We start from the raw sequence: 12,445 nt of genomic DNA on the forward strand, positions 1-12,445 counted from the left end.
CTTGTGAGTGGAACTCCCTACAAGGTTTGTGTCCTTGTGCCAAGTGGAAAATTGGGCACTGATTATCATTTTGTTAACTTTTTTTTTCTTTCCTTATGCCTGCTTTTCATTCTGCTTTCCAATTCTGTTTCTTCTCCTTGTGTTTTGATCCCCTGCAGAATCTGCATCAAGTAAAAGAGTTTCAGACTCTGAGGCAGTTAAATGAGCGGTTGCTGGCTGAGAATAGGGCTCTGACCAGAGTGGTTACCAGGCTTTCTGAGTCCTGTAGGCAGCTCCAGGCTGTGGACTCGTAGCTCCTTCCCTTTTCTTCATTACTTCCCTTCACAGCCAGGCAGGTGTTAAACTTCAGTTAAGTTTCTAGTCCCATTTTTTTGCAATCTTTTTGAGTGAGGACTGCTTCTGTTTGCTGCAGTGCTTCATTTAAATCTGTGGAATGCAAATGTCTTGCTGCTTTTGAGAGTTGGGCAATTTGATGTGATGTGTATATTTGTGCTGCTTCCAATGCAGTTTCCTCCATCCCACCATGCTGCTTTGAGCAATCTCTCAAGAGCTACAGTATTTGAGTTAGATGTGTAGTTAAACATAGCCAACATGTTCCTCAACAGCTTTATTTGCACTGAGCAGCATTGTTAAGTGTTGCCAATACAAATTGCATGATTTTAACTTCATTGGAAACTGGGTAGCACACTAGAATTAAATTGCTATTTGACTTCCTTTCATTTGTGTTCCTTTGTGGTTAACATGAAAGCAGTGCAATTCTGTCCAGGCATGCTAGTGCAATTGTAGTTAGGAAGGATTCTCAAAGACTTGAGGTAAAATGGCTCCAAGCCAAGAGAAATCTCTTTCAGCATTCTTAAGAAGAGGTACCAGTGAGGAAAATTTTCCATCAAACACCTTTGGTGACCTCAAGATGTTCCAAAGTGCTCAGCCAATGAAATACTTCTGAAATATAATTACTGTTGTAATGCTGGAAACTTAACAGCCAGTTAACACAGTTGAGGCCCCGAACTACATACGTGGGTTGAGGGATAAATATTGCACAAGAAACCTTGATTCCCAGTGTGACTTTATAGTGCTAAGTGAGACCTTTCACTTGAGACTGGGCCTCAGTTTAACATCTCAACTGAAAGCTAGCTCATTTGAGAAAGCCATGCTCCCTTAGTACTGGAGCCCTGGAGGTTACAGCAGTGCAAGTGAATATCTAATCTGATTCAGATGAGGTTGCTACCAAGGAGGCATGGTTGTCATCAAGAAAAGCCGAAAGTGCTATGAACCATTTCATAGTTGAAACAAAAATTGCAGTAATAGCTCTAACATCTAGGCTCTGATCACCAGGATGTTCTGGAGTTAGATTAGTTCTTGCATTTATATCGGACCTCAGAACATCCCAAAGAACTTTACAGCAAGTGAGTCCACTTTGAAGTACGTTCATATTTTAGTGTAAGGAATGCAGCAGCCAATTTGTGCAGAGCAAGCTTCCACAAACTGCAATGGAATGACCAGACTTGCTTGTTTGTGCAGTTGCTTCAAGAATTAATATTGGGCAGGAGACTGGGGAGAAGTCACCTGCCCTTCAAATAGCCCCAGGGGATCTTTCAGAGCTTTCTGAAAGGCAACTTTAAGGCAAGTTCGCACAATGATTTAATGTCTGTGTGACCATTATAGTTCTGTGAATGCAGCTTTGTATGGTCCAAAACCAGGTCCTGATAGCTTTGTTTTTTTCTCCTAAGGAGAGTTAGGGAGAAAATGTGACTTTGCTGAATTTGCAGTGAGGAATGTTATTGTGGAGCGGGCAAGAGAGAAAATGCTGCAATTCTGTGCACAATGAAAGGATAGAACCTTCCTGTCTTTGTGGGATGGAGATGTGTGACATAAGCTCCATATTTATAGCAATGTGATTTATTCAAGGACGAAGCAATTTTTGAAATTCTCACTTTTACGTATGATTAAACATGAATACTATAGCATCATAACGAGCTGTACTTCTGTGGTTTTCCTCCTCACAGGCACTCATGCTAATTGCATTTGCCTGTCGTATTCTGTTATCTTCCTTTTAAACACTATCTATTAAATGTTGACATATGCTTGTTGCCCTGATTGCTAACTTTGCAACCGACATCCTTGAGGACTTAATCTCTCCAGCGTTGGATTGCAGCAATAACAGTGTCCTCGCCTCTAAACCCCACACATTATTTTATGCTACATCCCATTTAAAGGGCCATTGGCTGCAGATATTGTTTCCTCCGAGGACAGTCAGTGGTTACGTCTTACTGGCCTGCTGCACCCCAGTAATCTGTTAGAAAATGGGTCTTTTAATCTGTTCCTGAAATAATTGTAGGCCATTATCATCTCTCAAAGTAATGCCTGCTGCTTAATTTGCAATAAATGCTGCAATTTTAAAACTTAAGTTGCAGCCAAGTTAAATTTAGGAATGTCTCAATTTCCTTGACGATAACTTGCTGATTTACCCCGCTGCCTGTGCAGTTGAGAGGGAGCTCTTAACTGATGCGATGATGTGAACACAACCCAGCTACAATCTAAATAAATCAAATCCTAGTCATAGCCTAATTTAAGATGGTGCAATTGGGCAAAGACCTCTGAGATCAAGTACCTGGAGAAAGTTGATGTTTCCTTCTCTGTTTTGGGTACATTGACAAAAGTTTGAAGTTGATTTAAAAAAGATTATTATATTAAACTGGGGTCCTTTATTTTTAACTTTTTCGAGTTAGTTAGTTTTTGAGTGATTTCTGCTTCTCTTAGCTCGGTTCTGATCCCACAACTCAAGTGTAGGCTGTGAGTTGATGCTGCCAAGCCCAGAGGATTTGATAAACGGGACTATGACTCATAAGTTCATCTCATCATTGGATATGTGTTGCAAAGTTAACACACTTAAAATTGGCTGCAACCACTAAGGTTGAAGAAAATTACCACTATGCCATTGCAATTGAAAACTAATTCCCACGAGGAAAAATTTCACTTTGAAGTGTTAAAACGGAAAAGAAAGAACCTGCATTTATATCGGACTTCAGAACATCCCAAAGAACTTTACAGCGAGCAAGTCCACTTTGAAGTACATTAATATTTCAGTGTAAGGAATTTAGCAGCCAATTTGTGCAGAGCAAGCTCCCACAAACTGCAGTGGAATGACCAGACTTGCTTGTTCTGTTGTTTAAAGAATTAATATTGGGCAGGAGACTGGGGGAGAAGTTACCTGCTGCCCTTCAAATAGCCCCAGAGGATTGTTTAGAGCTTTCTGAAAGGCAGCAAGGGCCTCAGTTTGACATCTCGGTCAATTATATCTCATTCACCTGATTGTTTTAACGCACTGTGTCTTTGAGATGCTTGAACGTGACTTCAAGAAATAGCAAAAGGACTGAAAACTCCAAGGCTGCAGTAACCTTCGTGAGCACAGATATGAAATTGTTAATGCTCCACTCTCAAAATCTGTACATGTTCCCATTCGATTTTGTACAGTTTTGCTTATAATCCTTGCTATGAACTTTGTGTGCAGGCTAAATGTTACGTTAACAGTGGCTTAGCATGTTCTTTGCTTTCACTGCAGATGCTACCAGACTTGAAAGCAGACAACCAGAGACTGAAAGATGAAAATGGGGCTTTGATCAGAGTCATCAGCAAACTTTCCAAGTAAACAGGATTCTGACTGCTGTTGATGCCATTGCATGAAAACTGATCAACTCTGAGCTGTATCATAGTCACTCAGTAACGTGATGGAAAGGAGATGGGAGTGACTGAGCAGGCTTCCACCTTGAAGAGAATCATCTTTCATGAACCTGTTCAATGTCTTTAATATGTATTATTTATATATATATGTGTATATAAATAATATTTATATAAGCCATTTTAACAGATACTGAAACTGCTGAAGAAATGGAATGATTGAAAATCTTGTTTACAGTAATATGAGGAAAGTGTTTGAAGGCAGAAGCGCCTCAATATTAAACCAATAAGCCTTACTTGTACATAGAACTCCTGCGTCAGCAAACTGCTTTCATTGTCACAGCAAAGACAGCTAAGAATACAAGTAAATTTTATTGTGCCACAGAATTGTTTTCCTTTTTCACATGCTTAAGTGTTTAATATTTGCTTAACCACCCATGTGCCAGTTCAAGTTGGGACACAGATTCACAGAACTATCCCATTTTAGAAATAATGTGGCTAAGTCCAGAAGAGGAGGTAACTGCGAATCACGATTTGTCCCTCCATATTGATCAATACAGTTGGTGAAACGTTTGTTTTCACTGTTTGTGCAATATGCATTTCTTTGTAAGATGCTTTAACAAGTCAGTTGGAGTAGATTTATTTTACAAAATGTTTTCATGACTTACATCTGTCACAATTTTTAAGTCTGTAGCTTAAGTTCTTAAGGAAACTGTAACCTGCACTTTCATTTTAGCAGGTACTGTGTATGTATATTTTATATTATGGATATATATACACACACACACACACACACGTACACATACTGTTTTAAGTTTCAATGCACCATGTAGGCGTAATGGTTACACAAGCAGATTATTCAAAGATTTGTCTTTTTAATGATGAGGTTTTATGGCTTAAGGTGCATATATACATGAAATGATTCTTTGGAAAAGCATGGTGACTTGAATGGTAAGCGGTACTTTTCAATCGGGATTCCACAGATGTAAAAAGGTGCATCAAAAATTAATGAGAGGTTTCTCACTGTATTTTACATCCTGTGAGTCATATCTGGGCCATTTAAGTTACTGCCAAAGTAGTATCATTGAAACGAACATTTGTTTGGGAAGTTTAACTTAATGGCCTTCACATACCTTCTTTAGTTTTATGTCCATGTTTTGGAGCTAATGGAAAGAGTTACTGAAATTTGAAAAAGCATCATCATGTTGGAGCCCAGAAATCTAAACGCACTTCCTGTATTTTGGTGGTCTTTTACAAAAAAAATTCAGTGAAATCTCTAACCGTTTGACCAATATTGTGCATCATCCCTAGGTTATTTTGAATATATATTTAAACTTCAATACAACTTCATACGGCACATATTATCTGTCAAATAAAACCACTGAAGAGTTCAAACATGCTGAGTCATTGTACATTGTTAAGCTTGCAGTAGCTGTTGTATTATCCTTAAATATATTGTATTAAATGTGAATTTATACCCCGTCATCATAAAAACACGGTTCTTGTGTTACATTGCTTATCGTAATCTTCTAGAAATTGGGGCATAATGCCTCTTGTCTCTGGGGCGTCGCATTTTCTGTTAATTGGTTTTATGCAGGTGTGGATTCATACTCTTACTACCAATCTCAGGAGATTGCTTTTATAAAGGTACCAAGAAAACTAGATTTTCACCTTCAAATGGTATTGGACTAAGTGATTGTTGGGTTGAAATTACCGGTGATGTGTGACATCTTACTGTGGTGTGCCATGAAAAATAGTGATGACAGAGCGTTTGAATGCTGGTTCACCACAATGCTTTGAGTGAGAGACCGACTGGCTAGCAGATTGTGGGATGTGTTGAGTGCATGTGCAAAATTACCATAGATATTTCTAATATTTTAGTGTTTTATATTTAGGTTATTTATTCTTTATATTGGATTCCATGATGTAGCCGGTGTGCTGTTTCAGTTTTATTGGTGGTATTGGGCAGACAGTGCATCTGCATGAAACTGATTGCAAAACTTCCAACTATTTTCTGAAAATTGTATTTTGACATATACAAATAAAAGTTAAAACGTTGACTTAGTGCCATATTTATTGACCCACGAGCTGAATGATAAAATACACAACGTAACCTTGACTTTGAAATTACTGCAATTGCTTTGATTGTTCATGGATGCTCCTTGGCTGAGCAAGAACCTGTTTTGATGGTACCCCACAGAGTGTGGCGTGGGAGGTAAGATGTGTAATTGAGAAAATCAGGCTTTGGCATTTGTAGAAAACTTCAGTTCTGGAATCCATGTGGTCTTTTACTGTCTCCAGCCCCAGGGGTGTTCAAACAGAAACGCTTGGATCTCATCTTGGAGCAGATCATAAGAACCTAAGAAATAGGAGCAGGCGTAGTGCACATAGCCCCACGAGCCAGTCAGAGCCATGTTTGCGAACATGACAGGAAAACAGGTAGGTGATTGGCTGGTGAGTATTTCCTGTATTTTCTTGTTAACTTGTGTTAACTTGCAAATTTCAGCTGCGGTAAGAAGAAATTGGAATAAGGATGTAAGCACAGCCAGGACTAGAGACATTATTTTAGTGCTTAAATTTTAGTTCATACACTATAAAGGTGGTCGGGCTGGTGATAAGTGCTGTTGCAAAATGTGGGAGTTCATGGAGGCCTGTGATCGAAGGCAAACCTGTGCAGTAAGTTTCATGGCTTGAGGAACTTTGGCTCAGAGTCATTGAGCTGGAGGCCAAGTTGCAGCTACTGCGCCTCATCAGGGAGGAGCAAAATAACATGGACACTTTACAGGAGGCATTCACGCCTCAGGCAGGATGGAAATTTAGAATTGGTCAGGGACAGGGCAGTGTGACTGTGAGTTAGGTATGAAGAATCAGCATGCAGTGCTGAAGGAATCTCAGCCCCTGGCTTTGTCCAGTAGGAATGAGATATCTCCTTCATGTGTAAATGTGGAGAGGAACTGCAAGGGTTGGTGAGCAGACTGACTATGGTATCATGGTGATGGATGCCATTCAAGGGGGTGCAAAGAGGAAATGTGGTGTTGATAAGAGAGAGCTCCTTGGAGGATAGTTGTCCGCTGCCTCAACTGTTGGGTTGCCTACTCAGTGCCAGTGTTGACATCTCATGGTTGAAGAGGAACTTAGAATGGATTGAGAGGACTCAGTTGCCATGCTCCACGTGGAACCAGCAGAATAGGTAGAATGTTCTGTAAAGAGAATTAGAGGGGTTGGGGCCAAATGAAAAGGTAGAACATGAAAGGTAATCATCTCTGGATTATACTTGAACATTGACAATTGGCATAGTGTCAAGCAAAAATTAGAGAATTAAATGTGGTTCAAAGCGGTGTGTGAACAAGGGGATTTGAGTAGCATTGTGATGCAGGTGATGACAAGCAGATGGGATATGAAGGGACAGAGTTTAACAAAAATTATACGTCAGCAAACATCATTGTAGAGAATATCAAAATTAAAAGTTATTTGAATAAGCATCTGGAATAATTGCTGAACTGGTGGCACAAATCAGTGGAAATGATTTGGATCTAATTGCTATTGCAGAGGCCATGATTACAAGGTAATCAAGGTTGGGAAATAAGTATTCCACTGTTACAATATTTCAGGAAGACAATGGCAAAGGAAGGTTAGCGCAGATAAAGAATGACACACGAGTATTAATGAGAGGGGGTCTGGCCAAGGGTCACAAAGTAGAATCTGGATGGAAATTAAGAATGGCAAGAGCCAGAAAATACTGGTGCCAGCCATACTGTTGGGTAGGGCATTGAACAGAACAAGAAATTATTGTCGTTTGTAGCAAAGCCTACAGGAACATAGGACTGAGGAGCAGGAGGAGGCTATTTGGCTCTTTGTGGCTTTTCTAGTGATAGGATGGTGACTGATCTGGTTGTGGATCCACTTTCCTGTCTACTACCCCCCTCCCCATAATCCTTGACTCCTTTGTCAAACAAAAATCAATCTCATTCAATCTAAAAATAAATTAAAAGGGCCAACCTCCCCAATGTCCTGGGGAATAGCATTATATACCACTGAGACCCTTTGGGAGAAAAAGGTTTTCCTCATCTCTGTCTTAAAAGAGAGATCTATTATTCTTATATTGTCCCCAAGTTCCAGTTGCCCCCACAAGAGGAAATATCCTCCTTGTCTCCATCCTATCCAGTCCCTTCAAGATCTTGTACATTTCAATAAGATCACCTCTCATTTTTTGAAACTCCAATAGATAAACATTGGAGCCCAACCTTTTTTTAAGATAAGCCCTTCATCCCAGGAATGTGTTGTGAACCTTTGCTAGACTGCTTTGAACATAATTGTTGTTATTTTCAAATAAGGAGACCAAAACTGTATACTGTACTCTAGAAATGGAGAAATGAATACCTGTACAGCTTGCAGTAAGACTTCCCTACTCTCATATTCCATTCCAATCACAATAAAAGATCATATTCTGTTTGCTTTGTGGAATTGCTGCATACTGACCTTGTGATTATTGTACCAGGACACACACAGCTCTCTATTCTGCAAATTTCTCTTCATTTAAATAGCCTATTCCTTTTCTATTCTTCCTGCCGTAGTGGATAAGTTCAGATTTTCCCACATTAAACTCCAATTACCAAATTTTGCCAATTCATTTAATCTGTCTATATCCCATTACGGACTTGCTACCTCATCATCTTAACTTGTTGTTCTACCTATCATGGGGTCTCTGGTAAATTGAGCGACCACACGTTCAGTCCCGTCAAAGTCTTAAATTGGAAGTGGTTGAGGCCTGTTGTACTTACAGCTTGCCAATCAGAACAATATCTATTTATTACCAACTGCTTCCTGTTAGCCATCCAATTCCCTTGACACCATATCCTCTTGTAGAGTAGCCTTTGATGTGGCATTTTATCAAATGCCTTTTAGAAATCAGGGCATTTCACAATCTCCTTTATTCACCTTAAATGACTGCCAAAAAACTCTTATTGGTTTTGCCTGATAAGTATTATGATTTGCTTAGTGTCCTGCCTTACCTCCTTAATAATGGATTATAGCACTTGCCCAAGGACAGATGTTTGGCTATAGTTTCCTGCTTTCTGCTTCCCTCCTTCCTTGAATAAAGGTGTTACACTGGGATCCTTCCAAACTTTTAGCAATTTTGGAAGACTATAATCAATGCATCCATTATTTGTGCCGCCATTTTTTTTAAAAGATCTGATGATGCAGGCCATCTGACTCTGGGGAGTTGTCAACCTTTAGGTGTAATAGGTTTTAAGTTCCTATCACCTATCACTTCCTAATTTTGAATTATCTTTTGGAAGCCTTCTACCATGAAGACTCTCAAAGTACATGTACAACACCTCTGCCATTTCTTTGTTTTCCGTTATCAATTCTATAGACTTGTTCTCCAAAGGACAAAACAAACTTTAGTTATTTTTCAAAATAACTAGAGATTTCACCGAGGAGCATTCTGGGAGAAGTCGCCACAGCCACCCTAACTGGAAAGTGGGTAGAGAAAAAATTAGGGTCAAGGAGCGGATTAGAGTTTATAATGGTCATGTTCGTTAATGATGAGGAGCAGGAAAGAAGGGCCTGGAGAATTGGATATAATCTGAAACGAAACAAAACAAGACAGGAGAGCTCCAAGCCAAAGTCTGCTCATGGTGCTCCGTGTGGGACGCTGGGAAAATTTCCAGTGCCTGGGGCCAGCATGTGTGAAAGAAGTGTCTCCAGCTGCAGCTCCTAGAAGCCTGCGTTTCAGAGCTGGAGTGGTGGCTGGGGACACTGTGGAGCATGTGTGAGGTGGAGAGTATAGTGGATAACACGTATAGACAGGATGGTCACACCGCAGGCTTAGACTTCCCTAGCAGGAAGGGAATGGGTGACTACCAGGTAGAGCAAGAGAGCTATGCAGGCAGTGCAGGAATCTCCTGTGGCTAAACCCCTGCAAAACAAATATGCTGTTTTGGATACTATTGAGGGGAATGGCCTTTCAGGAGAAAATAGCAACAGCCAAATCCGTTGCTCCATGTTTTGTTCTGCTGCAGAAGGGAGGAGAAAGAAGTGTGGGAATGCAATTGTTATAAGGAATTCAATTATAAGGGGAATAGACAGGCATTTCTGTGGCTGCAAATGAGACTCCAGGATTTTATGTTGCTTCCCTTGTGCTAGGACTGGCTGCAGGACATTCTGAAGGAGGAGGTTGAATAAAGAGTGGTCGTAGTACACGTTTGTACAAGTGATAAAGTTTAAAAAAAGGGATGCGGTCCTAAAAGCAGAATATAGGAACCAAGCTGAAATGTAGGCCCTCAAAGCTATTGATCTCAGGATTGCTCCCTGTGCCACATGCTAGTCAGTAGAAACAGCAGGATACATTGGATGAATACGTGGCTGAAAAGATGTGAGGAGCGTTTCGGCTCCCTAAGGCATTGAAACCAGTCTGGGGGAGATGGGATTTGCAAATTTGGACGGGTTACATCTGGTCAGGAACGGGACTGGTGGCTTGGGTGGGAGGGTCCTTGCTAGAGTGGTTGGGGAGTGTTTAAACCAATATGACAGGGGTATGGGAACCTTTGCAATGATTCTGAGTAGGAGGAATTAAGAACAAGAGAACAAGACATTAATGAGAATAAGGGAAGTAATAGGCAGAGAAATCAAGGGCCAAAGTCAGATAAGGACTGAGTAAAAAAGTAGTAGGAAAGGGAAAAGAAATGTTAAGCGTGCACCTTAAGGTTTTGTACCTGAATGCTCAGAGCATTTGAATCAAAATGGATGAATTAGTTGTGCAGATAGATGTAAAGGAATATGATATAGTTGACATTACAGAGACTTGGCTCCAAGGTGAGCAAGGATGGCAACTAAACATTGAGGGTTATTCAGTGTTTAGGAAGGACCGACTGAAAGGAAAAGGTGGTGGATTAAACATGATATTGAGACGATATTGAGGAAAGATACCAGCATAGAGAATGCAGGATCTATGGGTCAAATTAAGAAGCAACAATGGGCAAAAAATATTGGTGGCGTTGTATACAGGCCACAAAACAATAGTAATGTTGGGAAAAGCATTCAACAGAAAATCAGAGATCTGTGTGCTAAAGGAACATGAGTGATTATGGGTGACTTTAATTTGCATATAGATTGGGAGATCAAATTAGTCATAAAGATGGAATTTCTGGAGTGCACACAGGATGGTTTTCTAGAGCAACAAGTTGAGGAACCAGCAAGGGAGCAGGCCATCTTGGATTGGGTGTTCTGTAATAAGAAAAGATTAGTTGGCAGTCTAGTTGAGAGAACCCTTGGGGACAAGTGACCATAATAGCATAGAATCCTTTGTCAAGGTGATAATGATGTAGTGGATTCAGAGTTCAGGGTCCTGAATCTCAGTAAAGGTGACTATGATGATATGAGGCAAATGGTTATGATGGATTGGGAAACATTACTGAAAGGAAAGATAGTGGAAAGGCAATGGCAGGCATTTAAAGAATGAATAGGTGAACTCCAGAAGTTACCTTCCAACTGAATTATCAAGATTGCTGATAACTCCACTGTAGTGGGTTAGATCTCAAACAATGATGAAAAGAAGTACAGAAAAGAGAGAATCTGGTGAATTGGTGTGATGACAATCTTTCCCTCAATGTCAGTAAATCAAAGGAGATCGTCATCAGTTCCAGGAAGCATAGTAGAGGACATGTCCCCATCTGCATCAACAGGGATGAAGTGGAAATGATTGAGAGCTTCAAGTTTCTAGGTGTCCAGATCACCAGCAAGTTGTCCTGGTCCCTCCATGCTGTCGCTATAGTTAAGCCCACCAATGCCTCTACTTTCTCAGGATGGCTGCTGCTCTGACCAAGACCATGAGAAACTGCAAAGGGTTATGAACGGAGCCCAGTCCATCATGCAAGCCAATCTCCGATCTATTGACTCTGCATTTACTGCTGCCTCAGAAAAGCCAGCATAATTAAGGACCCCACAGACCCTAGATGGACATTGTCTCTTCCACCTTCTTCCATTGAGAAAAAGATACAAAAGTCTGAGATGATGTAGCAACTGATTCGAGAACAGCTTCTTCCCTGCTGCTGTCAGACTTTTGAATGGACCTACCTTTTTGCATTTAGTTGATCTTTCTCTCCACCTTAGCTATGACTATAACATTACGTCTTGCACGCTCTCCTTTCCTTCTGTATGAACCGTATACTTTGTATTGCACTCAAGAAACAATACTTTCACTGTATACTAATACATATAACAATAAATCAAATCAAAAGAATAATCAAGGACCTCATGCACCTCGATGTGTTCTCTGTCGCCTTGTTCAGTCAGGAAAAAGATACAAATCGTCTGAGGTCACACACCAACTGACACAAGAACAGCTTCTTCTCTACTGCCGTCATGCTGCTGAATGGACCTACCGTATATTAAGCTGATCTTCTTTATATCCTGGCTTTGACTATCCTGACTTTGAGAGGGTACTTTCTGTACCCTCTCTTCCCCTATGTATTCTTTGAATGGTATGCTTTGTCTGTATAGTGTGCAAGAAACAATACTTTTCACTGTATACCGATGCATATGACAAATCAAATGTTGTTAGAGTGTTGCACAGGCTGCTGTTTTAGTTTATACAGTGTACAGACTAGAGCTCTTAGAATAAACCTGTTGTTAGTTTGAATGTGTTTGCATGACCCACGTCTTTTTCTTGTTTAAACCCACCACCCCTAACAGTGTTAAAGCGTTATAAAAAGCAAATTAGCTTTGAGTCAAGATTTTGATTCAGAGAAAGTAGGAAAAGTTG

At 40.3% G+C, this 12,445-nt stretch overlaps 1 protein-coding gene across 10 annotated transcripts in view; it reads left to right on the plus strand.

Moving 5' to 3' along the window:
- The window catches only part of ppp1r12a (protein phosphatase 1, regulatory subunit 12A), a 202,235-nt gene extending 196,497 nt beyond the window's left edge, over positions 1-5,738 (plus strand). For 7 of the 10 annotated variants that reach the window (XM_080191428.1, XM_080191432.1, XM_080191433.1 and 4 more), the window contains 2 exons: positions 159-331; positions 3,563-5,738. In XM_080191428.1, the coding sequence (XP_080047554.1) occupies positions 159-293 (135 nt within the window). In that variant the 3' untranslated portion in view covers positions 294-331; positions 3,563-5,738. The remainder of the gene's footprint in view (positions 1-158; positions 332-3,562) is intronic. The other 3 variants (XM_080191430.1, XM_080191436.1, XM_080191438.1) reach the window with 1 other exon arrangement.
- The last annotated feature ends 6,707 nt before the right edge of the window (positions 5,739-12,445 follow it).

This window comes from Carcharhinus amblyrhynchos, chromosome 6 (assembly GCF_965287045.1).
Source record: "Carcharhinus amblyrhynchos chromosome 6, sCarAmb.v2.hapA, whole genome shotgun sequence".
Taxonomy (NCBI): domain Eukaryota; kingdom Metazoa; phylum Chordata; class Chondrichthyes; order Carcharhiniformes; family Carcharhinidae; genus Carcharhinus; species Carcharhinus amblyrhynchos.